Raw genomic sequence first — 26,107 nt, 5'->3', positions numbered from 1 at the left:
CCCACTTGGTCGTGGTGAATAATCCTTTTAATGTACTGTTGTATCCTATTGGCTAGTATTTTGGTGAGAATTTTTGCATCCACGTTCATCAGGGATATTGGTCTGTAATTCTCCTTTTTGAGGGGGTCTTTGTCTGGTTTTGGGATCAAGGTAATGGTGGCCTCATAAAATGAGTTTGGAAGTTTTCCTTCCATTTCTATTTTTTGGAACAGTTTCAGAAGAATAGGTATTAATTCTTCTTGAAATGTTTGGTAGAATTCCCCTGGGAAGCCATCTGGCCCTGGGCTTTTGTGTTTTGGGAGATTTTTGATGACTGCTTCAATTTCCTTAGTGGTTATAGGTCTGTTCAGGTTTTCTATTTCTTCCTGGTTCAGTTTTGGTAGTTGATACATCTCTAGGAATGCATCCATTTCTTCCAGGTTATCTAATTTGCTGGCATAGAGTTGCTCATACTATGTTCTTATAATTGTTTGTATTCTTTGGTGTTGGTTGTGATTTCTCCTCTTTCATTCATGATTTTGTTGATTTGGGTCATTTCTCTTTTCTTTTTGATAAGTCTGGCCAGGGGTTTATCAATCTTGTTAATTCTTTCAAAGAACCAGCTCCTAGTTTTGTTGATCTGTTCTACTGTTCTTTTGGTTTCTATTTCATTGATTTCTGCTCTGATCTTTATTATTTCTCTTCTCCTGCTGGCTTTAGGCTTTATTTGCTGTTTTTTCTCTAGCTCCTTTAGGTATAGGGTTAGGTTGTGTATTTGAGACCTTTCTTGTTTCTTGAGAAAGGCTTGTATTGCTATATACTTTCCTCTTAGGACTGCCTTTGCTGCATCCCAAAGATTTTGAACAGTTGTGTTTTCATTTTCATTGGTTTCCATGAATTTTTTAAATTCTTCTTTAATTTCCTGGTTGACCCATTCATTCTTTAGTAGGATGCTCTTTAGCCTCCATGTATTTGAGTTCTTTCTGACTTTCCTCTTGTGATTGAGTTCTAGTTTCAAAGCATTGTGGTCTGAAAATATGCAGGGAATGACCCTAATCTTTTGGTACTGGTTGAGACCTGATTTGTGACCTAGGATGTGATCTATTCTGGAGAATGTTCCATGGGCACTAGAGAAGAATGTTTATTCCATTGCTTTGGGATGGAATGTTCTGAATATATCTATGAAGTCCATTTGGTCCAGTGTGTCATTTAAAGTCTTTATTTCCATGTTGATCTTTTGCTTAGATGATCTGTCCATTTCAGTGAGGGGGGTGTTAAAGTCCCCCACTATTATTGTATCGTTGTCGATGTGTTTCTTTGCTTTTGTTATTAATTGCCTTATATAATTGGCTGCTCCCATGTTAGGGGCATAGGTATTTACAATTGTTAGATCTTCTTGTTGGATGGACCCTTTAAGGAGGATATAGTGTCCTTCCTCATCTCTTATTACAGTCTTTGGTTTAAAATCTAATTTGTCTGATATAAGGATTGCCAGCCCAGCTTTCTTTTGGTGTCCATTAGCATGGTAAATGGTTTTCCACCCCCTCACCTTCAATCTGGGGGTGTCTTTGGGTCTAAAATGAGTCTCTTGCAGACAGCATATCGATGGGTCTTGTTTTTTAATCCAATCTGATAGCCTGTGTCTTTTGATTGGGGCAGTTAACCCATTTACATTCAGGGTAACTATGGAAAGATAGGAATTTAGTGCCATTGCATTGCCTGTAAGGTGACTGTTACTGTATATTGTCTGTGTTCCTTTCTGGTCTATGTTGCTTTTAGGCTCTCTCTTTGCTTAGAGGACCCCTTTCAAGATTTCTTGTAGGGCTGGTTTCGTGTTTGCAAATTCCTTTAGTTTTTGTTTGTCCTGGAAGCTTTTTATCTCTCCTTCTATTTTCAATGACAGCCTAGCTGGATCTAGTATTCTTGGCTGCATATTTTTCTCGTTTAGTGCTCTGAATATATCATGCCAGTCCTTTCTGGCCTGCCAGGTCTCTGTGGATACGTCTGTTGCCAGTCTAATGTTTCTACCAGTATAGGTTACATATCTCTTCTCCTGAGCTGCTTTCAGGATTTTCTCTTTGTCTCTGAGACTCGTAAGTTTTACTATTAGATGTTGGGGTGTTGGCCTATTTTTATTGATTTTGAAGGGGCTCTCTGTGCCTCCTGGATTTTGATGCCTGTTTCCTTCCCCAAATTAGGGAAGTTCTCTGCTATAATTTGCTCCAATATACCTTCTGCCCCTCTCTCTCTTTCTTCTTCTTCTGGGAGCCCAGTTATTCTAATATTGTTTCGTCTTATGGTATTGCTTATCTCTTGAATTCTGCCCTCGTGATCCAGTAGTTGTTTATCTCTCTTTTTCTCAGCTTCTTTATTTTCCATCATTTGGTCTTCTATATCACTGATTCTCTCTTCTGCCTCATTTATCCTAGCAGTTAGCGCCCCCATTTTTGATTGCACCTCATTAATAGCCTTTTTGATTTCGACTTGGTTAGATTTTAGGTCTTTTATTTCTCCAGAAAGGGTTTCTTTAATAACTTCCATGCTTTTTTCAAGCCGAGCTAGTATCTTTAAAGTCATGATTCTGAACTCTAGATCCGACATCGTACTAAAGTCTGTATTGAGTAGGTCCCTGGCAGTCGGTACTACCTCTTGTTCTTTTTGTTGAGGTGATTTTTTCCGTCTTTTCATTTTATCCAGAGGAGAATAGATGAATGAGAGAACAAAATGCTAACAGGGTAAGAACGTCCCCAGAAAATATACTCTAAACAAATCAGAAAAGACCTGAAGCCGGGGGAAAAGAAAGGGAAAGAAAGAAAAAAGAAAAAGATAAAAGCAAACAAAAACAGAATATGATCAGATATGATCAGGCTGGTACATAGATCAGTGCCACACACTAGATTTTGGGTGTATTTTGGTCTGTTAGAAGAAAGTGCCTCCCAAAATTTTAAAGAAAGAAAAACTTACATATGTACAAAAATAAGGGTTGATATGACGAAGGGATGAAATATGACTGTAAAGATGAAAATTATAAAAAATTTTATGAAAGGAATTGATAAGAAGTTGTTTGAAAAAAGAAAGAAGAGGATTTAAAAAAAAAAAAGGAGAGAATGTGATCAGGCAGGAGACTAGAACAAAGCCTTACACTAGAGATTTAGAGTATATTTTGATCTGTTAGAAGAAACTGTATCTTGGGGTGCCTGGTTGGCTCAGTCATTGAGTGTCTGCCTCCAGCTCGGGTCATGATCCCAGGGTCCTGGGATCGAGCCCCGCATCAGGCTCCTTGCTCCGCGGGAAGCCTGCTTCTCCCTCTCCTGCTCCCCCTGCTTGTGTTCCCTCTCTCACTGTGTCTCTCTCTGTCAAATAAGTAAATAAAATCTTTAAAAAAAAAAAAAAAGAAACTGTATCTCAAAATTTTAAAGAGAACAACTTATATATATATATATATATATATATATATATATATATATATATATGCCAAAAATAAGGGTAACTACTATGAAGGGATAGAATATGACTCTAAAAATGAAAAATAAAAATGTTTTTTAAAAAAAGGATTGATAAGATGTTGGTTGAAAAAGGGAAAAAGAAAAATTCAAAAAAAAAAAGTTAAAAAAAAAATTAACTTTGAAAGACTAAAGAATCATGGTAAAAAAGCCATGGATTCTATGTGCAGTATTCCCCTAGCGCTGGAGTTCTGCCGTTCTCATTGATCGGTAAACTTGGTCTTGGCTGGCTGTTCTCACTGATCTTCTGGGGGAGGGGCCTGTCGCCGTGGTTCCCAAACTTCTTTGCGGGAGCGGAATTGCCCTGCCCTTGCCGTCCGGGCTAAGTAATCTGCTCGGGTTTGCTCTCAGGAACTTTTGTTCCCTGCAAGCTTTCCGTACAGCTTTGGAGGCCGAGAGTGAAAATGGCGGCCTCCCAATCTCCGCCCCAGAGGAGCCGAGAACTCGGGGCCCCGCTCCTCAGTGAGCCCCCAGAGAAAAGCATTTAATCACTTCCGTCTCCCTGTCTGCGGCCGCACTCCGTGCTCACCTGGCCTGTGACCGAGCATTTCTATCTCTGGCACATGACCCCGTGTAGAGTCTCCAAACCCAGCAGAGTCCTGCGGTGCGCTCCCGCGCCGCTCCTCCTGGGGGAGAAAGGGAGTCTCCCTGGATCTGTCACTTGCTGGGTCCCTGCTGGAGGAGCAGTGGCCGGACTGTGCCGCGGATCACAGTTTATGGCAACCCCGAGCTGAGAGCCCGCGCCTTGGCTCCCGTCTCTGCAGCTGGCTTCCCTGCTCCGATACCTGGGAGCTCTGCCTCACTCAGGCACCCCCGGTCTTTCTGTGACCCCGAGGGTCCTGAGACCACACTGTCCCACGAGGGTTTCACCCCCCACTTAGCCACCGGAGTGACATCCCTCAGCAGAGCCGACTTCTAAAAGTTCCGATTTTGTGCTCCGAGGCTCTCTCACTTGCCAGAAGCGGCCGACGGAGGCCCCCTCCCCCGCCGTCTATCCTCCTGAATATTGCCTCGGATTCACTTCTCCGCACGTCCTACCTTCCAGAAAGTGGTCACTTTTCTGTTTATAGAGTTGTTGCTATTCTTTTCTTCGATCTCCTGTTGAGTTTGTAGGTGTTCAGAATGGTTTGATCCCTATCTAGCTGAATTCCTGGGACCAGACGAAATCCAGGTCTCCTACCCCCCATTTGTATATCTTCTTTGGAAATTGGTCCATTCAGATCATTTGCCCCATTTTAAAACTGGATTATTTGTCCTTTTATTATTGAATTGTAGAAATTCTTTATGAAGTTTATTTTCTAGATAAGTTTTTATTAGATGTATGATTTGAAAATATCCCCCATTCTGTGGGTTGTCTTTCATTCTTTACTTTCTTGATGATGTCCTTTGAAACAAACGCTTTTTCAGTTTTTATAAAGTTTGATTTATTGTTTTTTTTTCTTTTTTTTAAAGATTTTATTTATTTGAGAGAGAGAGCACAAGCATGCACAAGCAGGGGGAGGGGCAGAGGGAGAGGGAGAAGCAGACTCCCCACTGAGCAGGGAGCTCCATCCTAGGACCCTGGGATCATGATATGAGCTGAAGGCAGACGGTTAACTGGCTGAGCCACCCAGGAACTCCTGTTGTTTTTCTTTTGTTATTTGTATATTTGATGTCATATTTAAGAAACCATTGCCTAATCTCAGGTCATAATGATACTTGTGTTTTTTTCTAAGAGTTTTTTAGTTTAACCTTCCCTTATGATTAGGTCATTGAACCATTTTGAATTTGCCAAAAATGCTTTATAAATTACCTATGTCCCAGAAAAGAAATCTGGACACTACTGCATTGTGAACCTATATTTGACCACATCTTAAATGTATACTCAACAAAAGAAAACATCAAGTAGCCTTTGACTTAATTACCCCTGTGATTTTTTTGGGGGGGAACCAAAATAATGATTTAATTTATATCAAATGTGTGTCTTTCCTTTAAGTAATGTGCAGGTTTTAAAACTGATTTAATTTCAAAATCCAAACAGTTCAATTTTATATTTATACAATTAAAAAGTAAGACTTTCTTTCAACTCTCAGTATTGCTTAGCAGATATGAGCATTATGGGAAATATCTTGTATATCATTCCTGATATGTGTGTGTATTCTAATATCTAGTGAATCATTGTATGAAGTACCATAACTTAGAAGTCCTCTGTCGATGGGCATTTAGATTGTTTCCAGTTTTTCTTATCAGAAGCAGTGCTTTAGAAAACATGTACTCTTGTGAAATTGGTGGATCAAAACATTTGTATGTTTTAAATTTTGATGAATATTGCTAAAATTATCTTACCAAAAATTTGTGCCATTTATTCTTCCTAGATGTTTCATGTTAACATTCTATTTTGTACTTACCATACTATAAAGGAGCTCTTTGGAAATTATGCTGTCTCTTAGCTGTTGATCATTAAAATGTTTCCTTAATACATTAAGTAATGTTTAAAAGCATTAAATGTAAGGAAATGAAATTTTCCAAAAAAATTCACTTTAGTGAAAAATCTAATTTTTTGAGGATGAAAGAATCTGTAACATATTTGCTGATTCCTTAAGAACTTCAAAACAAAACTGTACTAGGATAGAAAACTTACTAATATAGCCTCAGGAAAACAAAAACAGTAATTCAAGAAGATACATGCACACCTTTGCTTATTGTAGCATTATTTACAATAACCTAGATATAGAAGCAACCTAAGTGTCCATTGATAGGTGAATGGATAAAGAAGATGTGGTGTGTGTGTGTGTTTAAATATGTATAAACTTAATACATAAAATAAAATATACGAAAAGCATATATAATTATATAATAGACACACGATGGAATGTTACTCAGCCATAAAAAGGAATAAGATTTTGCCCATTTGTGACAAAATGAGTGGACCTAGAGAATATTATGCTATGTGAAGTAAGTCAGAGAAAGACAAATACCTTATGATTTCCCCTATATGTGGAATCTAAAAAACAAAACAAGCAAACAGAAACAGATCCATAAATACAAACTGGTGGTTGCCAGAGGGGAGGGGGGAGGGGGATGCGTGAAATGGGTGAAGGGGATTAGGAGGTCTATGCTTCTAGTTATAGAACCAGTAAGTCAGGGACGCCTGGGTGGCTCAGTCAGTTAAGAATCTGCCTTCGGCTCAGGTCATGATCCCAGGATTCTGGGATGGAGCCCCATGTCGGGCTTCCTGCTCAGTGGGGAGTCTGTTTCTCTCTCTGCCTGCCGCTCCCCCTGCTTGTGCGCTGGCTCTCTCTCTGAAAAATAAAAATCTTTAAAAAAAAACAAACGAGTAAGTCACAGAGATGAAAGGTACAGCATAGGGAATATACTCAGTGGTATTATAATAGCATTATATGGTGACAGATGGTAGCTACACTTGTGAGCATTTCATAATGTATGGAGTTGTCAATTCACTATGTTGTACACCTGAAACTAATGTACATTTTACTTAATGTACATTATACTTAATAAATAAAATTTTATATATATATGTTCTGCTTTTAAATAAGTCGTACTCTAATTTCATAGTAGCCATTTCAGAATTACTCTAGGGTAACCTTCACACTTATAACTAAAATATTGATTTTTAGAATTTTTTAGATTGACAATTAAGTGTGCCCCAAAGTTTTAATAAACAAAATGTCACCATTAGTGAACCTGCCAGGAGCTAAAAAAAGAAAATTGTCCTGTTAAGTGTATCAGTGTTCTAAGCCTTTATATTTCCCATTGTTATTTTGTATGAATAGTTGTTTTTAAAAATCTGTTTCATTCTTATAATTCTTGTAACCTTCCAACAAAACAAGTTGGTTAAGGAAATGGATATATATATTACTGTTATAGATTAAGAAAAAGGAATACAGAAAGACTGTGTTTATCAAAAAGGACACAAATGAAAGAGAACTCAGATTCTTAAGTATTTTAACTACAAATCTATACATCATTCTTTTACTGATTAACATTACTGACGCTTTTATAAAAAGTAACATTTTCCTTGACTTATATATCTAAATTTTAAGAAACAGTTCTGTCATGAAGTCCTCAAATACATTTTTGAAAATGCCCTTTGCTCATGGGTTACCCTGGAACTTCACACATCTTATACTGCTATGCAATTTTGTCCAAAAACACCTGCACCAATGATTTATTCTTTGTTCATTCTAAGGTTTAGTACAGAGTTGTAATTAAAATCTAACTTTATTTTAATGAAAGAAAAAAATTTAAATAAAGTAACGTTTTCTTAGCATTTGACCAAGTAAAGTAATATTCCTTTGGGAATATATCTTTCCTTAATTGGAAAGTTTTACTTTTTTATTTGTTTACAAAATGAACTAATATTTACATAATTGAATATTCTTTTTATAGTAGAGTAGTCATTGTCAGGTTGTGACGATGCTATAGGTTTGGTTTAATAGCATTGTGTAGATAAATGCAGTTTGTATTTCAGTAGTTAATGGTTTCAGCCTTCACTTAACTTGATTATTTGTTATAGAAAAAATTATCCATCTTGAGTCTTGCCTAATTTTATCTTACTCCATTTTTCTCTCTGACAGTGTTTCTGAAAACTCTGAAATGACAAAGCTCAGAGTAAAAACAGTAAATAGTGAAAATAAGTTGTAAATAAACTAAGAGTATAGGAATATATTGGTACTTTTTCTTAGCCTTGCAATCTTGCCTATATAAGAACAAAATATTTTAAGTGATTAATATATAGAATTTTACTCATTGAACTTTGTTAGTAGGCAGATTGGGAAAATGGAGTAAGATTTATCTTTACAGCCGAAGCAGAGTAGGGAGGGTCCGCTGTGACAGAAGCCCTGAGGCCATGTAATCAGCATGACATCAGCTGCACTAAGCTGTAGGTTCTTTATTTGTAAGGAGGCTGAAAAAATGAGCTCTACGGTCTCTTCGGGTCTAAAATATATGTTTCTGTGATTATAGTTTCATTTCTATTTCTTATTTTTGCCGCGCAGAACAATGCATTAGAACCAAGCCAAATTATGAGTCATCCTACATAGATGGATACCAAAACAGTAGAATTGTTTTGGGTTACATTAACATCCTTTATGGAATAGTAATAGAATAAATGTCTTTATTAGAAATTTTGGGTAATCTGTAAAGGAAGTGGAAAACATGGTTCTGTTCTGATCTCTAAAAAATATAAAGAATGAACAGACAGAAAAATCTCTACCTGCGAGTATGCGATTCTGCTTTTCCTACTAGCAAGTCCGAGTGACTTCTTGCAGTTCGAGCACTTGGCGCAGCACATGTTTGTTGGATGGATGTCTGCCTGGGCCAGACACGGTGGTAGGCGCTGGGGACTCCCCTACCCTCCAGGAGCGTTATGGGAAGGGCTAGCCTCGGGTACCTACAGAGAGCTATGGAATTTGTAGGACAGCTTATCCTTCCTTAGTGGCTAGAAGGAAACTTCTCGCTCAGTCGAGGCAGCGTACAGAAATCGGACAGGAGACTGGTGTCTTTATTGTCTGAAGCCCGGCCGTGGCGAGGTGGTCGTGGAAGGTGAAAGGCCGGGCTGTGCGACGTGCCGCGTCCCCTGTAGGCCCTTTGCTCGTGCGCCCTGGCGCTCCCACGCGTGACGCCTCTTTCTCTTCCAGCCCGTGGAGATCCCGGACGGCCGGAGGGCCCCGCTGCCCGCCCACTGCCGGAGCAGCAGCACGCGCAGCATCGACACCCAGACGCCCTCGGTGCAGGAGCGCAGCAGTAGCTGCAGCAGCCACTCACCTTGTGTCTCCCCCTTCTGTCCCCCCGGGTCCCAGGATGGTAGCCCTTGCTCAACAGAAGACTTGCTCTATGAGCGTGATAAAGGTGAGAAGGGAATCACCCGCTTAGATAGACGGTTCGTTGTAGGGCCGTGCTCGTTAAATTTTCTCCGTCTCAGACCATTACATCCCTTTTTTCCTTTGGTGGAAGGGTGGGATCGTAAAGGATTGGTTAATGTAGGTTCGTTCATTGGCTTCCCGTGCCCCCTTCTTTGTGACTCTCACAAACATCTTCCATAAATGTGTCAGAGGAGCGCAGCGCATGGTTCTGACGGCTGATGAAAGCTATCCCATGGAGTGCACACAGCGTTATACCCTATAACACACAGGGCTTGCCTCCGTATTGTCCGAGCTGATGATGCTTGTGGTAGAGGTTATACTGCGCATGCCTAACGGTAGATGTTGTCATCCCAGATCGACTTGAGGAAGTAATTTCTGGATACTCTGTTGGAAGGATGGGGATATTTTTAACCAAGTAGGTAAAGTTTGATAAGTACCTACCAGATATCAAGTGTTGTTGGGGTATGTAAAAGAATTATTAACTAACTCCACCGAGAGTGCAGCACCTCTGGGATTTTTGTTGCTTGTCAGGCCTCAGCTGTCTCCCCTGACTCTCCTGTCCCTGTGTCCGGCACCTGGCCACCACTTACTCTCTCCTTTCAGTTGCTGGCCCTCTCAGACCCAGACACAGAAGGCAGCAAAGATAGCCCAGCTTCTACCTCCCTAGCTACTTCCAAAGAAACACTAAACGTATCACACATTTACTGCTTCTCGCCATAGAGAAATCCACCATAGGCGACCAGACTTTTAAAACTTAAAAACGTAAAGGTTACAGAATCTTATAGGATTTTTGTGGTCCTTGTCCTCATATGACTGTCATTCCCCTTCATTTGTTTTATTTGGAGGTATTATTACATTTAAATGGCCAGATTTTAAGTGCTCAGCCCATTGAATTTTTACATATGTATGCACTCACGAAACTACTACCTAGCTGAAGATACAGAACATTTTTAGCATCCCAGAAGGCTCCCTCGGGCCCCCTTCCCCTCTCCATCTGGAAGTAACCACTGTTCTGATTTCCACCACCATAATTTAATTTTCCCATGTTACTGTATTTAACAGAAATGGGATGGTGCATGTGTATTCTTGTGTCTGGCTTCTTTCACTCATCATTATGCCTAACTCTGCTGAGATGTTAAATAGAAGTTACTTTGGACTTTGTCTTCTGCTTTTCTTTCTGTGGTGGATCTCAGCCGTTCTCTGCTTGCTTTTCACCCTTTCCTGATTGACAAGCCTTGTGCACTTCCTGTCTCCATTACGGATGCCTTGAAGGCAGTACCACAGGCATCTCTGCTTCAGGTGGGAAGTCCTGATAGATCATAGAATGTCAGACGAGGGAACCTTGATTTCACTGAGGCATCATCCTACTGGCGCAAACACCTTTAGTCACTTCCTCGTAACATATACTATGGATGTTTCACAGTTAAACAAACAAGAAGACACCTTTCTTCTCATAGGATTTTGAAGGTCATTGGAAATATTTAAAGAATAGTTATTTATTTTAGGCTACCCAGGTGGTAAATGGCAAGACAGGTCTGTCTTGATTCCAAAACCTGTATTCTGTGTTTGTTATATCAGTAGAAAGGATAAGTGCAGTTCAGGTTGACCACTCTTGCTATTTATTAGTACGTGTAGTTGGGAAAAGTAAAAAAATAGCAGTAATAATAGGGCTAGGCAGTTAATTTCTTGAGTTTTGTTTTCTTCTTTCTAAGTTTAATATTGTGGATAACTGAGAGACACTGAACCAAAAAGGAAGTGTATTAGGAAGGTGATGAGTGAGTTCCACTCTGGTTAACTGTTTGTGAGATTGCCTTCGGGGCCTCTGTGTGCCAATATGCAGTAAGGCAGGTAAATACATGGTTTCTGCATTTCAGAAAAGGTACTCACTTAGATCCAAGTTTAAGCCAGTATATGTTTTTACATAGAACATATGTAAGTTTAAGGGGTACAGTGTAATGATTTGATACATGTATAGATTTGCAGAATGTTTACCACAATAAGGTTAGTTACCATATCCTTCACCTCACGTAATTACCATTTTGTTGTTGTTGCTATGGTGAGAACATTAAAGTTTTACTCTCATAGCAGCTTTGAAGTATGCAATACAGTATTATTAACTAGAGTTACCATGCTGTACCTTAGATCCCCAGAACTTATTCATCTTATAACTGAAAGTTTGTACTCTTCGTCATCTTCCCCTATCCTTGGCCCCTGGCTGATTAACCACTATCCTACTCTCTATTTCTATAAGTTCGATGTTTTTAAGATTCCACATATAAGTGAGATCATACAGTATTTTTCTCTGACTTATTTCACTTACCATAATGCCCTCGGTCTATTCATGTTGTTACAAATGGTAGGATTTCCTTTTTTATGGCTGAATAACATTCCTGTGTGTGTGTGTGTGTGTGTGTTCGTGTGCACGTGTGTTTATTTTCTTCATTCATCCACCGAGGGCCACTTAGGTTATTTCCATTTTTGGGCTATTATGAATAATGCTGCAATGAACATAGGAATGTAGGTGTCTCTTCAAGATAGTGTAATAATCTGAATTCTGACCATTTCTTAGATAAGTTAGACCTTTTTCTAAGACTTTTCCTTTTTTTGTATATTTTCCTCTATGTCTTTTTATTCTTCCATACCAGATATCTGCCCGCATCACACAAATTTTTTTTCCCTTATGTTCCTCTTGTTTTTTTTTTTTTTGATGTAAAATGAGAACATTGGTCCAGCTCATCTCTAAGACCCAACAGTTTTTTTCCTAATTAAAAAAATATTTCTTAGTAAAGTGGGGTGATAATACCTACCTCATATCATTATTGGGGTTAACGAGATATTGTAGCAAAGTACTTAGCACAACCATTCGTCCATAGTAAACAATAAATTGTGTTGGGTGTGGCTAATTGTGACTTTTTAAAAATCTCTGTAAAAATTATGGAGATCTCAGAATCATTTTAGACATTTTTCTGTTTTCTACAAGACTATTTCAGCTTGGGAATTAAGACACTAGTTTCTTAACATATTGACCATATTTAGCTTTGAACATTACTTTGTGATTAAAATTAAGCTGATGTTACTGTTCCCTGGAAAAATAGGTGACCTTATATTACAATGTGAACTTTCTAGTTCTTAAATAAATCAAGTCCCCTCTTTATGAAGAAAAAATTAAAATAACATCTGTCTCTCATATATGCATGTATGTCTATACGTACACACACGTATGGATTTTAGGATCAGGAATGGAGGTTTATGTATTTAACTTTCCAGCTTAAGAAACATTTGTTGAACATGGACTATATGTCAGGTACTCCACTAGAGAGTGGAAAAATAGAGATGAATAAGATGTGAAATCTGTTTTTAAGGAATTTATGGTCTAATATAGAATAATAGTAATGTAAACAAATAATACACTATTATACAAGTAGGTTTAGAATACCAAAGGTACTAAAGAGGGAGTTGTTAGTTTTATAGTTTCTGAAACCTACATATGTTAGATCATTTAAACTATAGAAATAGTCTCTGACTCATTACTTCTCTATGTACAGTCTGAATTTTGTGTTTTTTAAAGATACTCATTCTTATAATTTGCATTTTACAGTAAAGAAAAAAATGGAACTATAGATTTTGAATAGGTTTGTATTATTAACTATGAAAACAGCATTGATACTGTAATTTTGTAATCAACTCGAATATATTTGGAGTACCTTCATATTCTGCAGTTCCTGTAGAGAAACTTTTTCTGTGGTAGAATAGCTAGCTCAGACATTGTTAGGCCCCTGGATAGGCATGCTCGAGAGGGGAAGGGGTAGCCATTGTGAATACATGCTCTCATGAGTGATGTGCTGGTGAGCTCATTAGTTTTCTAATACTCATCTGTGACATACTTATCCTTTTTCTGATTTTGATAACAATACTTCTTCCTATTCCTAACATATATTCTTTTCCATGAACCATGTACAATTTGGGACCTATAAAATAATTTCAGTTGATTAGTATATTGGTTTTTTTTTTTTTTTTTGGCTATTTCAGTTGCAGTGCCAAGACAAAAACACTCTGACTATTGAGAAAGGTCCAGCCATTAAGAGACTGTTTTCAGGCTTGGGATTTCTTTGTTCTTTTTTCTTTTTTTGCTAGGTTTTCCCAGTGACCTAAAGACTGAAGGCAGCCTGGTCACATGTATAAAGTTGTCAGGCTAACTAACCTAGTACCCACCACAGTTCCTACATTATGGTCCATGTGGAGAATTCAGGATCCAGAATAAGAGCTCTCATCTTGACATCCTCAGAATATACCCTAAGAGTTAGCCTAAATTTTTTTTACATTATCATACCCAAAATGCAAGGAGGAAAATAGTCATTTATATAATACAGATGGCAGCATCAGAATATTCTTTTAGCAGCTCTGCCAGCACTCCTGATGGTGGCCAGAGTGGAGCTGGGCGAGCCACAAGCTCAAGACATGAACCCGCCACTTAGAGTTGATCTTTGGCACAGTTTGCTTAGGCAGTTGTTCTACCTTCTGCAATTTTGCAAGATATTGTGGAAACACTGATTATTCTAATCATGAAGTCAACTAAACCATTCTACTCAGGCCAGCTACTAACCGTCATATTCCAAGAGTCCATAAATTGGGTACTTGGAACTTAAACTGAATTTTCCCACAAGAACAACGTATGTTATGTGGATGGAGTTTCCCAAGGCCTATTTACCTCATACTGTGATTAACTCATAAATATTAATATTCTTAAACTTTGGGTGTTAGGACTGAGTATCCGTTGGTTGTAGGGGAGAAAAAAATAAAGTATTATCTTGTCTTTTCTGGGTCCAGGGCCGCCCCTAGTCAGACTTTTGAAAGAGACTCTTTTTGACATCATCTTATTCCTTTCTACATACATTTTAATTCTATTTGCATTTATCGCTAGGGCTCATGTATCTCTAGGGCTCTTCTTTGACCTTTGCCCTTAACAGACTTTAACCCTCTATCTTCTAGAGAGCCTACAATCAGCCGAGATTTTGTGGTACTCTTTGTGTTTATTCTGTGAAAATAAATATGTTGGATATACTGCTTTTAGCCACTACATCTTAAAATCACTGCTTTTGAGCCTGAGTCTGTTTTCTCTATCAAAAGAATCTCCTCATGTATAGGAGGAGATGTTCTAGGATGCCTTATCTTAGAAGAACCTCTTGGTAAAATCCCAAAGAGTATAGAGATACAACACTGGAATTATTCTATAGGTTAATGATGACCTATTCTAGAATCCTGTCCCTAACATCATCTCCCTGATTCTCTCTTTCAAGATAATATGTAAAATCATATATATTCCCATTGTCTGACAGCACATAAGAAGCATCCAATAAATGCCTATTCCCCTCTTTAGAAAATGTTCACCGTTGCCCTGATGGCAGATGCTGTGCTAGCGGTCTATGGATGATGAGTAATTACTTATAATTCAAAACTAATTAATAAGTATGCATCTCAGTTCTAGTAGTTACAACCCAGAGTCTAGAATAGAAACAAACCAAAATTTATTAACATGCCTGCATATATATATTTCACTTAATCTTCTATTATCTATTTACCAGAATATAAGCTCCAGTAGGAGCAGGTAACTTCATTTTGCTCCTTGCTTTCTCCTCAGCGAATAGGGTAATGCCTGGCACAGAGTAGTGCCTAGTGGAGAGTCTTTCGAGTATTCCTTTAGGACCTTTCTTTATGGTATGTCCATTTTTCAGGGTATATTTTTATAGCTGTGTTGAATATCAGTATCTTTTTCTTTAGGTTATTAAATTGTATGTGTTAGGCTTTTGAATGTTCAGGAAGGGTGTGATAATGTCCTCCTCCCCCACTGTCACCAAAAAAACAAGACCGTAAACAGAACTAAACAACTAAGAGTATACTAATTTAGTGATGGGCCTTTGGTGGAAAAGAAGCCATGAAGTTCAAATTCCCCTATTGAAATGATGTGAAAGGAAGTAACTTTGCTAAAATCCATCTCATCTTCCACTCTGTTCATGACTGGGGAGAAAATAGGGTATCAGGTAGAGGAAAAGGGGACCTATTTAATTTTCTCCCTGTTATCTTTTGAGTTCCTCTAAGAAGAAGTATCAACACGTAGAGGCCGTTCCTTACACTGTGTCTCCTTGTGAGACTAATAGAAGGCAAGCCCAATGAGGCTGTTACCTGAGCTATGAGATTTTAGTTAGAAGCATGGAACGTGAGACTGGAAGGAACGTGATCGATCATCTATCTAGTCCCCTCCTCATATCTCCAGTGAGGGCACTAGAGTTGAGATAGATCAAAACTTAGTGAGACAGAGAGCCTAACGGTAATGAGCTCCGACTCGGGTACAGCCGGGTTGAATCCCTGCTCAGTCAATTACTGAATCACGTGTCCTTGGGCAAATTACTCAACCTCTCTATCTCAGTTTTTTCCTCTATAAGTTAGGGATAATGATGGTACCTGCCTCATAGGATTGTTACAGTGATTAAATGTGCTCAGGTGATTTTACTTTTGTCATCTATAATATTACCACAATCCTATGAGTAGGAACAGTGTTGTTATTTTAAGAAAGGGGAATCTGAGGCGTAGAAAATGAAGTCACTTTCCTAAATTCTTTGGAGCCCAACAGTGATCTTCTGTAGGAACCTCATACGACTACTTGCTGCCCTTGCAGGAGGAATAGCCTCATGCAGGCCTTCAGCTGTGAAAGGTCCTGGTGTGTGGAGAACAGTCAGAAACTGTGTGGCTGGAACTCAGGGGTGAATGGTGGGGAGCAGAAAGCAGTGAGGGGAGAACGGTAGAAAGGCCACTGTTTGATAAGAGGCCTTGTAGGCCTTGTGAAGAGAAATGAAGGACCAAGCACAGAGCTTTGTCAGCTAAAGGACATGACCAGCTTTATCTTTAAGGGCCACACGCAGGTGGAACTACAGAAGTGGAGAGACAGCAGAAGGACAAGATAAGGTGCTCTTTAAATAGCCTAGTCCTGTGGTCTCCAAACTTGGTTTATCACACGCCCTTTCAGCAGTGTTTAATGTGTTCATATATTTCTAAGTTATGTATATATTTAATTCAATCCACAAACTATACATATACTAGCGAAGCATACTTTCTTATTCTTAAAGATAGAAAGTGAGTATGTATAAATGTTCTCATATTCCTGCATGTCAGCAGATTGTTTTGTGCCCTGAGCTGGGAAACCACAGGTGCAGGACAGAGCGAGACTGGGGGCTACAGAGGAGTTGGAGGACAGGGACTGAAGAGGACTCAGCAGCATCTGGTGGCTGATGGACAGATGAGGTGAAGAAGGGTAAAGGCGAGGTTCTAACAGAGTTCTAGTATGAGAGATGCAGAAGGTGATTACTACCATTAATTAGGCACTGAGTATCAGAGAAGGAACAGGCTTTAAGGAGAAAACAGTGCTAAGTTTAAGATTCTATGTTGGTTTCTGCCCAAAGACATTATAATACCATTTTTCTTTAGCAAGAATTGGGGGGGGGGGGGGAACGTAAATACTGAGTTTTACCTAATACAGTAAGACAACATTTAAAGCATTTTGCTTTGCCTTCTATTCTGCACATAATTAAGTGCTCAGTAAATATTTAAGTGAGCATTTAAAATTAGAGTGAAACATTTATTAGAAGTGTTTATTTTTCCCCATTAGGATACTTTAGGAGCAATTTAATATGAACAGTGTATTTTAGTTTTTTGAAAACTGATGTCCCTGGAAATATTTCCATTTAAAAAGCTCAAGAGTATGAAAACTAAGATTATATCAGAATGATTTTCCTGAGAACCTTACTTTTCAACATACAAAATATTCTGTATAATCTGAAATTTATTTTCAGTATAGCCATTGTGATTTATATTTACAAGAGGCAGGATTTTAGTCCATAAATTGGTTTGAGGACTATGTTCAATACAGTAATTTGCTTTCATTTTTAACTGCCATGTCAAGATAGTCAAATTCAGAGTGAGTAGTTAGCATATCAACGACTCCAGGTCACATTTGGAGGTAATAATAAGCCCTGTTCTGCATATCAGGATTATGTTTGTGGAAGAAGGATTGTACTTATTGTGAGTACACAAAAATAAAGGAGCAGCTATGATTTGTGTGCTTAATTTACAAATTGTTATCAATTCAGTGAATACTAAGGGAACAGTAAGTGATTAAAACACCTCCCCCCATATGACAAATATTTAATTAATGGAACCAAACATTTGGAATGTAAGTCAAGCCCAGTATTCAGAACACAATCTTGTTTGAAAGAGAGTTCAAAAACCTAAGTAGTGAAGTTCTGATGGTAGTTTTTCCTCCTTACCCTTTATTGTGTGCTGCTCGAAGGGAGCTATTAACGACAACTGATGTCTTGTTTTACTGAAATTCTGTAACCTTCTCATAACAGGTTGACTTTGAAACTTTAGAGACACCTTAGAGACTATTTCTAAAAGACAGATTTTCTCCTTACTTGTTTCCAATTTGGTCTTGGAGTTAACTGAACACACTTTCAATACAATTGGTAATGACAGCTGGTTCCAAAATTTGTTGCCAAGAAAGGCTATACAGTTTTGTGTTCCCCTGATTACATTAGGCCATTGAACCACACTACAGCTGATAATTTCATTTCCTGAAGCAAAAGAAGTAATTTTAATACTAGAGTGGTAATTGTTTAGGTCCTATTTGGTCAATCATATTTCTAATCTAACTCTATTGGCTAACTTTTCATTATGTTCCTCATCTGTCATTGAGTATAGTTTTGGTGGAACTCTACCCTCACTCACCCAGGCTCTTACTCTGCTGTGAAGATAGAATAAGAAGGACATTCTCCCGGTTAGGTCTTTGTAGAGGAATCTACAGAATCTGTGCTTTAGACATTGATTTGAATTTCAGGATAATAGATTTCTATATGCTGAAGGATGACCTTATGAGCTGGTAGAGTTTATGCTAGGCAATCTAACCTGGGGAATCTGGTATTCAGATATTACCCTGCCTCCCCACCAGACACCGAATCTTACCTTTATGCACCTGAATAGAAGTAGAATGTGTGGATCTTTTAAGAATAACTTTCTCGTTCTTCTCTTCTGCTGAGAGAAAGTAGAATAGGTGCTTAATTTCTGAATGGTTCACCATTTTAAGTTTGCAAACTAGGAATGACGTGTTCTTTCTACTGTTACAGTCATATTTATTGAGAGCTCACTGTTTCAGGCACTATCCTGATTCTTTTATACACATTTTTCATAGCTGTCATATCAGTGGTTAGTCCCATTTTACAGATCAAAAAAGGGATCAGACTTTTCCTAGGTCATGGTGTCAGGCCTGGTAGAAGTCACGCAAGGTAGCCTGACTCCAAACCAGTGTTTTGACATTTTCATGATTGGCTCTCAAATTTGGCTCTGCGTTAAAAGCATCTGGGGGCTTTAAAAAAAAGGGGGGGGAAGCACATGCTGGGGAGGAGCCCCAGACTAATTAAATCAGAATATCTTAGGGATGAGGTCTGGACAGTGGTATTTATTGGTATTTTTGGAAACATCTCCTGATGAGTCTAATGTGAAACCAGACTTAAGAACTGCTGCTCTATAATTACATAGCTTGTTTTAGTACTAATTTCACTTAATTTGATAAAGTGATCTGATAGTAGGAGATAGAGCACATCTAAAGACTTCGGGCTAGAATAGAACCATGGCAAAGATTTTACATACCTACCCACAGAATAACTTAACTGAATAATACGATTTTTTTAATACTGAAATTGTGGACCATACTTAATATACCAGAAATAATGAAGGCCATATATAAGGAGAAATTCAGAAAACTCTTAAACTATAAAAGTACATGTAGTTTAAAAAATACTGTTTCTATATGGAATTCCATTGTTTAAAATGTCTCTAATTTTTTCCAAGCTTTAATTCATTATCATGAGTTTAAAAATATTTGACAAGCTACTTGTATTTTAATGGTAAATATGGTACACATATGTAAGTATGATCTGTTATAATAGCCAATAAAATATTTCCATACTCCTGATTTTCAGAGTTGGGTGATTCTTTATAAAGATAGATAAGACTGTTATAAATACAGGCAGAATCATATTTGTTACATTTCATTTTATTAATTGACATTGGCTATGATGTTGTAAGAACATAAAGTAACACTTAATGTGAACTACATGTCTAGTTACTTCCTACTGAGAGATAACAGAATGTGAAAATTTACCATGCGTGTGAACAAGAGGGATTGAATTAAGATTACTGTGAGATTTTTCATCTTGAATCTCCTGAGCAGGCATGCTTACCTCACATTTATGTTGTTACTGAAATGTTTATTAAATTCAACACAGAGTTTCAAATGAATCAATTAGACTCCAAGTCTGGAATGGATAGAATAGGTTGTTCATGTGGGTTGTTTTTATTTATTTTTTAAAGATTTATTTATTTACTTTAGAGAGAGAGAAAGAGAGAGTATGGGGGGAGGGGCAGAGAGAGTTTTAAGCAGACTCTGTGCGGAGCACAGCCCAATATGGGGCTCGATCTCACAACCCTGAGATCACAACCTAAGCTGAAACCAAGAGTCGGACGCTTAACTGACTGTGCCACCCAGGCACCCCTATGAGGGTTGTTTTTATATCATGCCATTTTGTAAAGCAAAAAAATACCTTGTATGTTAGAACCATTAAAAATGTCACAGAATTTAGGGGTGGTAATTCCTTTAGTTATCTAGAAGCTCAGAAAGGCAGTTGTGTTCAAAGTTACACAACTAGTGACAGAGCTGAAACCTCAGATGGGGTGTCTCCATTCCCTGTTCCTCTTTGTCCTCTACCAGATTGCATACTTACCTGAGGAAAAAACTCCAGATTGAACAAATCGGTTGATGGTTTCAATTTTTTTTTCAAGCTTTGTCTTTCCAGACCACCAAACCTTCAAATAAATGTTACATATATATATCCTCAACAACAAAACCCAACTTTTTTAATTGAAGAGGCAAAGAGAGATAATAGTATTGAATACTATCTTTCTAGGATAGCAGTATGTTTATTTTTTAACATTAACCAACCCCCTCCACCCCCAAAAAAGAACAAGAATGTTTAAGTGGGTAAAACTCTCAAAATAAACCTCTGAAATTAGAAAAACATTTAAGAAGAAACACTAATTTAGTGTAGATGTCAATAGGAAGATAATCAGTTTTACAGATTGTCCAACTCACATCTAGCTTTCAGTTCTGGGAGAGGCCCTTGAAGCCATTACTGGAGTCAGCAGAGAAATCCTATGGTCGGCCTAGTGACGTAGTAAAGAAGTAGAGCCCAGAAGACTGCAGCTATGGCCAAGATGACTTTTCTGACGTGCTGATGGGGAGAGTCCTCGACCACTGACATGGTCACACCCCCGTCAATAGTCCAAAAAGGCTTGTCACAGCCATTGAGCCCACAGCTTCAGGCCAGTTGTGCCCTCCCCCAGGGACTGCCGTCACCAATAGGAAGCTCCACGGAGGCATCACACGTCACCTCTCCTTTGTCTTGTGTGGCCTCTACGGGCCTTCTTGCTGCTTGGATGGGAAAGTGGGGTCAGGCTGTATTACACCGAGCTCAAGGCCTCGTTCTCGCCACTCGATTGTGGACCAATCTTTTCGGTCTAGCCTTGCTCAAATAGAGAGCAGCAAACTCAGACTCTAGCCCGGTTAATGATGTTTTGCATCCACCTACGAGAGAAAATTATATTCTCCCTCCCGCCTCCCATTTGTTTAAGTAATGTAAGATGAATGTCTAATCTAAGAAAATCCTTACATCTGAATGGCACGTGAAGAAACCAAACTTAATTCTAAGACCCATTTCCTTCCACAGGACTGTGTATAATCCGTAGGAATATCCATAACAGCAGTGACAGAGAAACTGTGGGGTTTTCTAGGTTTCCCAGTGGTGTGGCCTCGTTATTTGGTAGGCACTGATTTCACAGAATTATGGCCATATTTAAATGTAAGCACGCATCTCCAGTCCCAAGACTAACACAGATGCTCTTTGAATCATTCACCAAAGACACCAAGTGTGCCTCAAGAGTCTACTTTCTAAGCATGTATTATAGTTCATTAATGATGATAAAAACATCCCTATTACTCAGATTCTGAATGTTGTGCTGTGTTCTGTAGCCTAAACTAAAGCAACTCATCAAAATTGTGACAAGCGTAATTATGGTAGCAATGCTGTCTTTCAAAAATACACATAAAAATCATACATCTCAATAGATCATGTGCTTAGTATTTTAGCAGTGGGGATTTTTTTTGCATTAAGTCAGAATTTGTTTAAATGGGACTATTGTATTTATACAGGTATGTGACTGACTTTACAACTTGGCATCTTACAAAGATAATGACACATTTTGGTGGATTTGAATTTCCAAAATCCTTTGCCAGGTAGGAAAGGGAGAAATTACATATAGGTTTTATGGCTTTTCATGAATAGACCATTTTCTTTTTTTGGTCAAAAATATGAAGAAAACACATTAGGTAGTGATGCTTTTAGACTTCTCATGCTTCTAGTAGCAAAAATACAAACTGCTGGAAAAATTCTTTTATATAGATCTTTTAAAGGCAAAATTCTGAGCAAATTTTATTCTTCATAGTGGGCTAAGGGAAAAAGACATTATGTGTTGTAAACCTCTTTTTCCCCTGCATACATTTATTCATGGTGTTTAGTAAATATGATGTTTCTGCTAAGAACGTTTGTAATGAAGATTATTCCACATACTAAAATTTTCAATTAAAATTGGTGGGACAGTGAGAAAACCTAGAGGACCCTGTATTATAATCTCTTATAATTCTTTTGCATGATTTATACATATTACCCCATTCATTTACATTTTGAAATACATGCTACTGTATTTGTTTTCCAGATTATAGCTCTACTTTATTCAAAATGCAGTTTCTGGACCAAAATAACCTCCTTTTATGTTTTGTGGTATGGCAGATTACTGTTGCATCGAAGCTTTTATTTCTAAGAAATGTACTACATGAGGGTGTTAGTAATAGCTTTGCAATAAAGGAAGCTCTGTGGTGGAAGCAGAGGGGCCATAGTGGATAAACTGTGCAAAAGGCTGCTTGTTTGGAAGTCAAACTTAATTTAAAAGAGCTTTCAATCACTAGTTAATATAACTGCTTTAAATTTACAGACAGTGGGAGTAGCTCACCGTTACCCAAGTACGCTTCATCTCCCAAACCAAACAACAGCTACATGTTCAAACGGGAGCCCCCAGAGGGATGTGAGCGAGTGAAGGTCTTTGAGGAAATGGCGTAAGTAATGTCTTTTCTATCAGCTGGGATCCGCAAAGCTGTAAAGCTTTTTACTGAGACCAGTTGATCACAGATGAATCAACTACTCCATCCAGCTGATAATGTGTTTCAAAACCAAATTATGAAAAGGGAATTGAATAGGCAGGAGGGATCTTAGTGGACAACTGGAGCCTGTGTGCTGGAAATACATAAGCTAGTACAAAGAAACCTGGAAATTCATCCCTACGACCTAAAAGATCTATTTTTTAATCACTACAAATTTTCCTTTCAAAAGCTCTATTAATTTGGATGGCTAACGAGAAGGCGTTGAGCAGCAAAGTTAATATCCAAGTGTGGCTGGCCTTATGACAGGATCCCACAGGCCAGAAGGAAACTAACTTGTCTCCCTGTAGACACATCTAGCATGTGTATTCGTTTAATGTAGACTTCTCATTCGCACGGTTTTTTTTTTTTTTCTTTTTGAAATTTCAGTGTGCGTAAATTAGAAATTAAAGGAAACGAAGTTCATGCTGTAAATACTTGGCAGAGTGGCTCAGGAAAAAAAAGAAAAGGCTGTGTGGCTGTTGGACTCACTCATCCCTTTGTCCCAGTGCGGTGCCTGGGGGAGGCCGCTGTACTCTTGCGACCTGGAAGGGGACAGAGACTGGTCTTGCAGGATTGCAGGAGTTGATGGCTTAGTTCCTGGGAATGGGAAGGGAGGAAAGGCTTGAGAACCCTGCTCTGTTGGGCTGACTGGCTCTTTGAGAAATTACTGAAACTTTTTTTTCTGATCTGTTAGAAGTATGTATAGTGATGCAGAAAGAGGAGAAAATGCTTAAAACCAAATACATGATTAGGTAATCCCTCTCCCATTATACTTTTCCTTAACAGAAAAGGTCATTCTACCTGGCATAATCTTTAACTAAAGCATAGGAGGTTTTTCCATCTTCCTAAATGATTGAAAGCAAACTAATGATCTCTGAAAAAATTTGCCCCGTCCTTTTGAAAATCCTTTTGTCTCAAATATCACTTGGTGCTGTGTACGTCCCTGGTCTGCCAGCTGACTTGTGCTATGGAAGATGTTTACCCCTCTGTGTACACTTAACTCATTCCCTGCCATTCACATTGTAGCTGTTGTAGAGAACTCCAGCTAAGTCAGAAAGCTTGGAAGCTTTTAGTGATTGTGAATGTCATTTTGTTTTACGGTTTTAGGTCTCGTCAGCCTATCTCAGCCCCTCTCTTTTCATGTCCTGACAAAAACAAGGTTAATTTCATCCCAACCGGATCAGCTTTCTGTCCTGTAAAACTTCTAGGCCCTCTCTTACCTGCCTCCGACCTGATGCTCAAGAACTCTCCTAACTCAGGCCAGAGCGCGGCCCTGGCCACCCTGACCGTCGAGCAGCTCTCCTCCCGGGTTTCCTTTACGTCTCTTTCTGATGACAGCAGCTCGGTGGGCGCCCTGGAGGCCTCCGTCCAACAGCCATCCCAGCAGCAGCCGCTCCTGCAGGAGCTGCAGGGCGAGGAGCACATCTCTGCTCAGAACTACGTGATCATCTAAGCAAAGGGGGAGCTGGCCTCTACCCTCCCTTCACGGATTAGGAACTAGACCTCAGACATCTTATCTGCATGGAGTGACAGACTTTCGGACCACCACCACCACCAACAGAATACTTCTCAGCATCATAAAGTATCTCTTAACACTGATCTTGGCAGGGACGGAACTCCTATTCAGCAGTTTTTGTGGAAAGCAGTACTGCTTGCAAAATGTGTGTGTCATTCAGCATTTTAAGTGGAGACTATGCATTTCATAGTATGTTTGACAGATTAGTACTGTGTCCCGTGTTTTGTTCCAAATTCTTCAGTATAAATAAGCTCTATATCAAAAAGTTGCCTGTCTAAATAGAAAATGTCTTGCTGTGTTTTGTCCTATGGAAAATACTGTACTTCAGGATTATGTTTACAATTGATCCAGGTGTTTGTTTCTAACTTCTGTAATACATACAATGCAAAAAAATAATAATAATAAATGGCCACAACAGTTGCACAGTGCCCACCCTATGGCCTAGCTTCAGGTACTTCAGTTGAAGTCTAAACTCAGGTAACTTGGAATGTATATCATATTGGGATATTAAATATTTCACAGCTAAAAAGCTAAAGAGGGAACATCACTCTTTTGCCTTTCCTTATTTTATGCATTTCCCTTTCCTCATTACATTCCACATTCTTAGAATAAGAAGTGCATTCAACCCTAGGAGAACAATAATCCTGGACATGGGTGAACATGAGGAGAACCAGCAAATCTGTGGTGTCTGACATCATTTTTGTCATGCGGTTACAAGTAAAACAACTGTTGAATTCACTTTTCAACATGTGTAAATGTGGCTTTTTTTTTTTTTTTTTCAAACAAGTTCAGGTGTTGCTCAGTTCATGACTTACAATGTTGCAAAGAAAGTGTCTCCGGTACCAGACTGTACATAAACATTCCAATTGCGTGTGATGGAATTTAACAACAAGAAAGTCTAGGTTTAACAGTAAAACAGTGAACTTTCACAGGGGATGGGTGAGATTTTCTGTTTATGTTGGCCATCAGCGTCATGAAATGCTGTTTCAGCTAAAGGCATATTGTTCAGTTTCTCTCTCGGAAGTTCTTTAATTTGAGGGTTTACAAATGACACGCTTTTGGTTATTGTTTTTCCTCGAGCAGTTGAGGTGCATTAGTTGCATTCATGTGGAGAGAGAATGTGTGGGTCTCAGAAGTAATGCTGCACGGGAAGCTGGCTGTTTGGGGACTCAGAAAAGCAGCAGTTTGCGGCTGTCTCTTCAGGCCTCTCCTCACAGTATCTCGGATGGTTCTGTATTTCAGATGTGCAAAGTAAAGCAAAAACCCAAGTAAATGGCCTTGAACTTGCAGACTCAGACCTGAATTTTCAACAAAGTTGTGTGAAGAGAGCCCTAGATAATCCCGAGTGGTCAGTGGAAGAGCCCAACTCTCAAACGTTTTCTGCAGCACAGAGAGTCTCCAAAAGCAAAGGGAAGTTTTCGTATTTTTATTCCATTGCTTCTAGCTCAGTAAAGCCTAGAGTTGTTTCTTCTGTACCTACAGCGTGTGGCACCGTTTTCTTAAGAATTAGGGGAATAAGGTGCCTACAGTCACGGGGACGTTTCAAAACGTTCCCTTCAGTCATTCCTCGGGGTTTCTTGGTTTTATTTTCTAAGGAGGCTGAAGAAGGAAGAGGTGATAGAGAAGAAAGCAACACCATTGATTTTTTTAAGAAATGATATATATATATATGTATATGTTTGTGTGTGTATGTATTCTATGTATTATTTTGTTATGATCCCAATTATCTTCTTTCCACCAAAGTTTGCAGTAATATTCTCTCCTGAAGGTGCATCCTGGCTCCTTTATATTAGTCAGTGTTATATTGTAGGAGACTGTCATGGAAAAGGACTCAGTTTACTTTTGCCATTTTCACAGGGGAACCTTTTAAAACAATCTCTTCAGCAGC

At 38.7% G+C, this 26,107-nt stretch overlaps 1 protein-coding gene across 1 annotated transcript in view; it reads left to right on the top strand.

Moving 5' to 3' along the window:
• Window positions 1–24,215, top strand: part of GLCCI1 (glucocorticoid induced 1) — a 107,875-nt gene extending 83,660 nt beyond the window's left edge. Inside the window, exons 6-8 of the mRNA XM_032402062.1 lie at window positions 9,122–9,332; window positions 22,499–22,619; window positions 23,811–24,215. Coding sequence (XP_032257953.1) covers window positions 9,122–9,332; window positions 22,499–22,619; window positions 23,811–24,156 — 678 coding nt within the window. The 3' untranslated portion in view covers window positions 24,157–24,215. The remainder of the gene's footprint in view (window positions 1–9,121; window positions 9,333–22,498; window positions 22,620–23,810) is intronic.
• The last annotated feature ends 1,892 nt before the right edge of the window (window positions 24,216–26,107 follow it).

This window comes from Phoca vitulina, unplaced genomic scaffold (genome assembly GCF_004348235.1).
Source record: "Phoca vitulina isolate PV1807 unplaced genomic scaffold, GSC_HSeal_1.0 scaffold4, whole genome shotgun sequence".
In the NCBI taxonomy this organism is placed as follows: Eukaryota; Metazoa; Chordata; class Mammalia; order Carnivora; family Phocidae; genus Phoca; species Phoca vitulina.
Note: the sequence above shows the minus strand (reverse complement) of the source record. Positions and strands in the feature narration are given on the sequence as shown.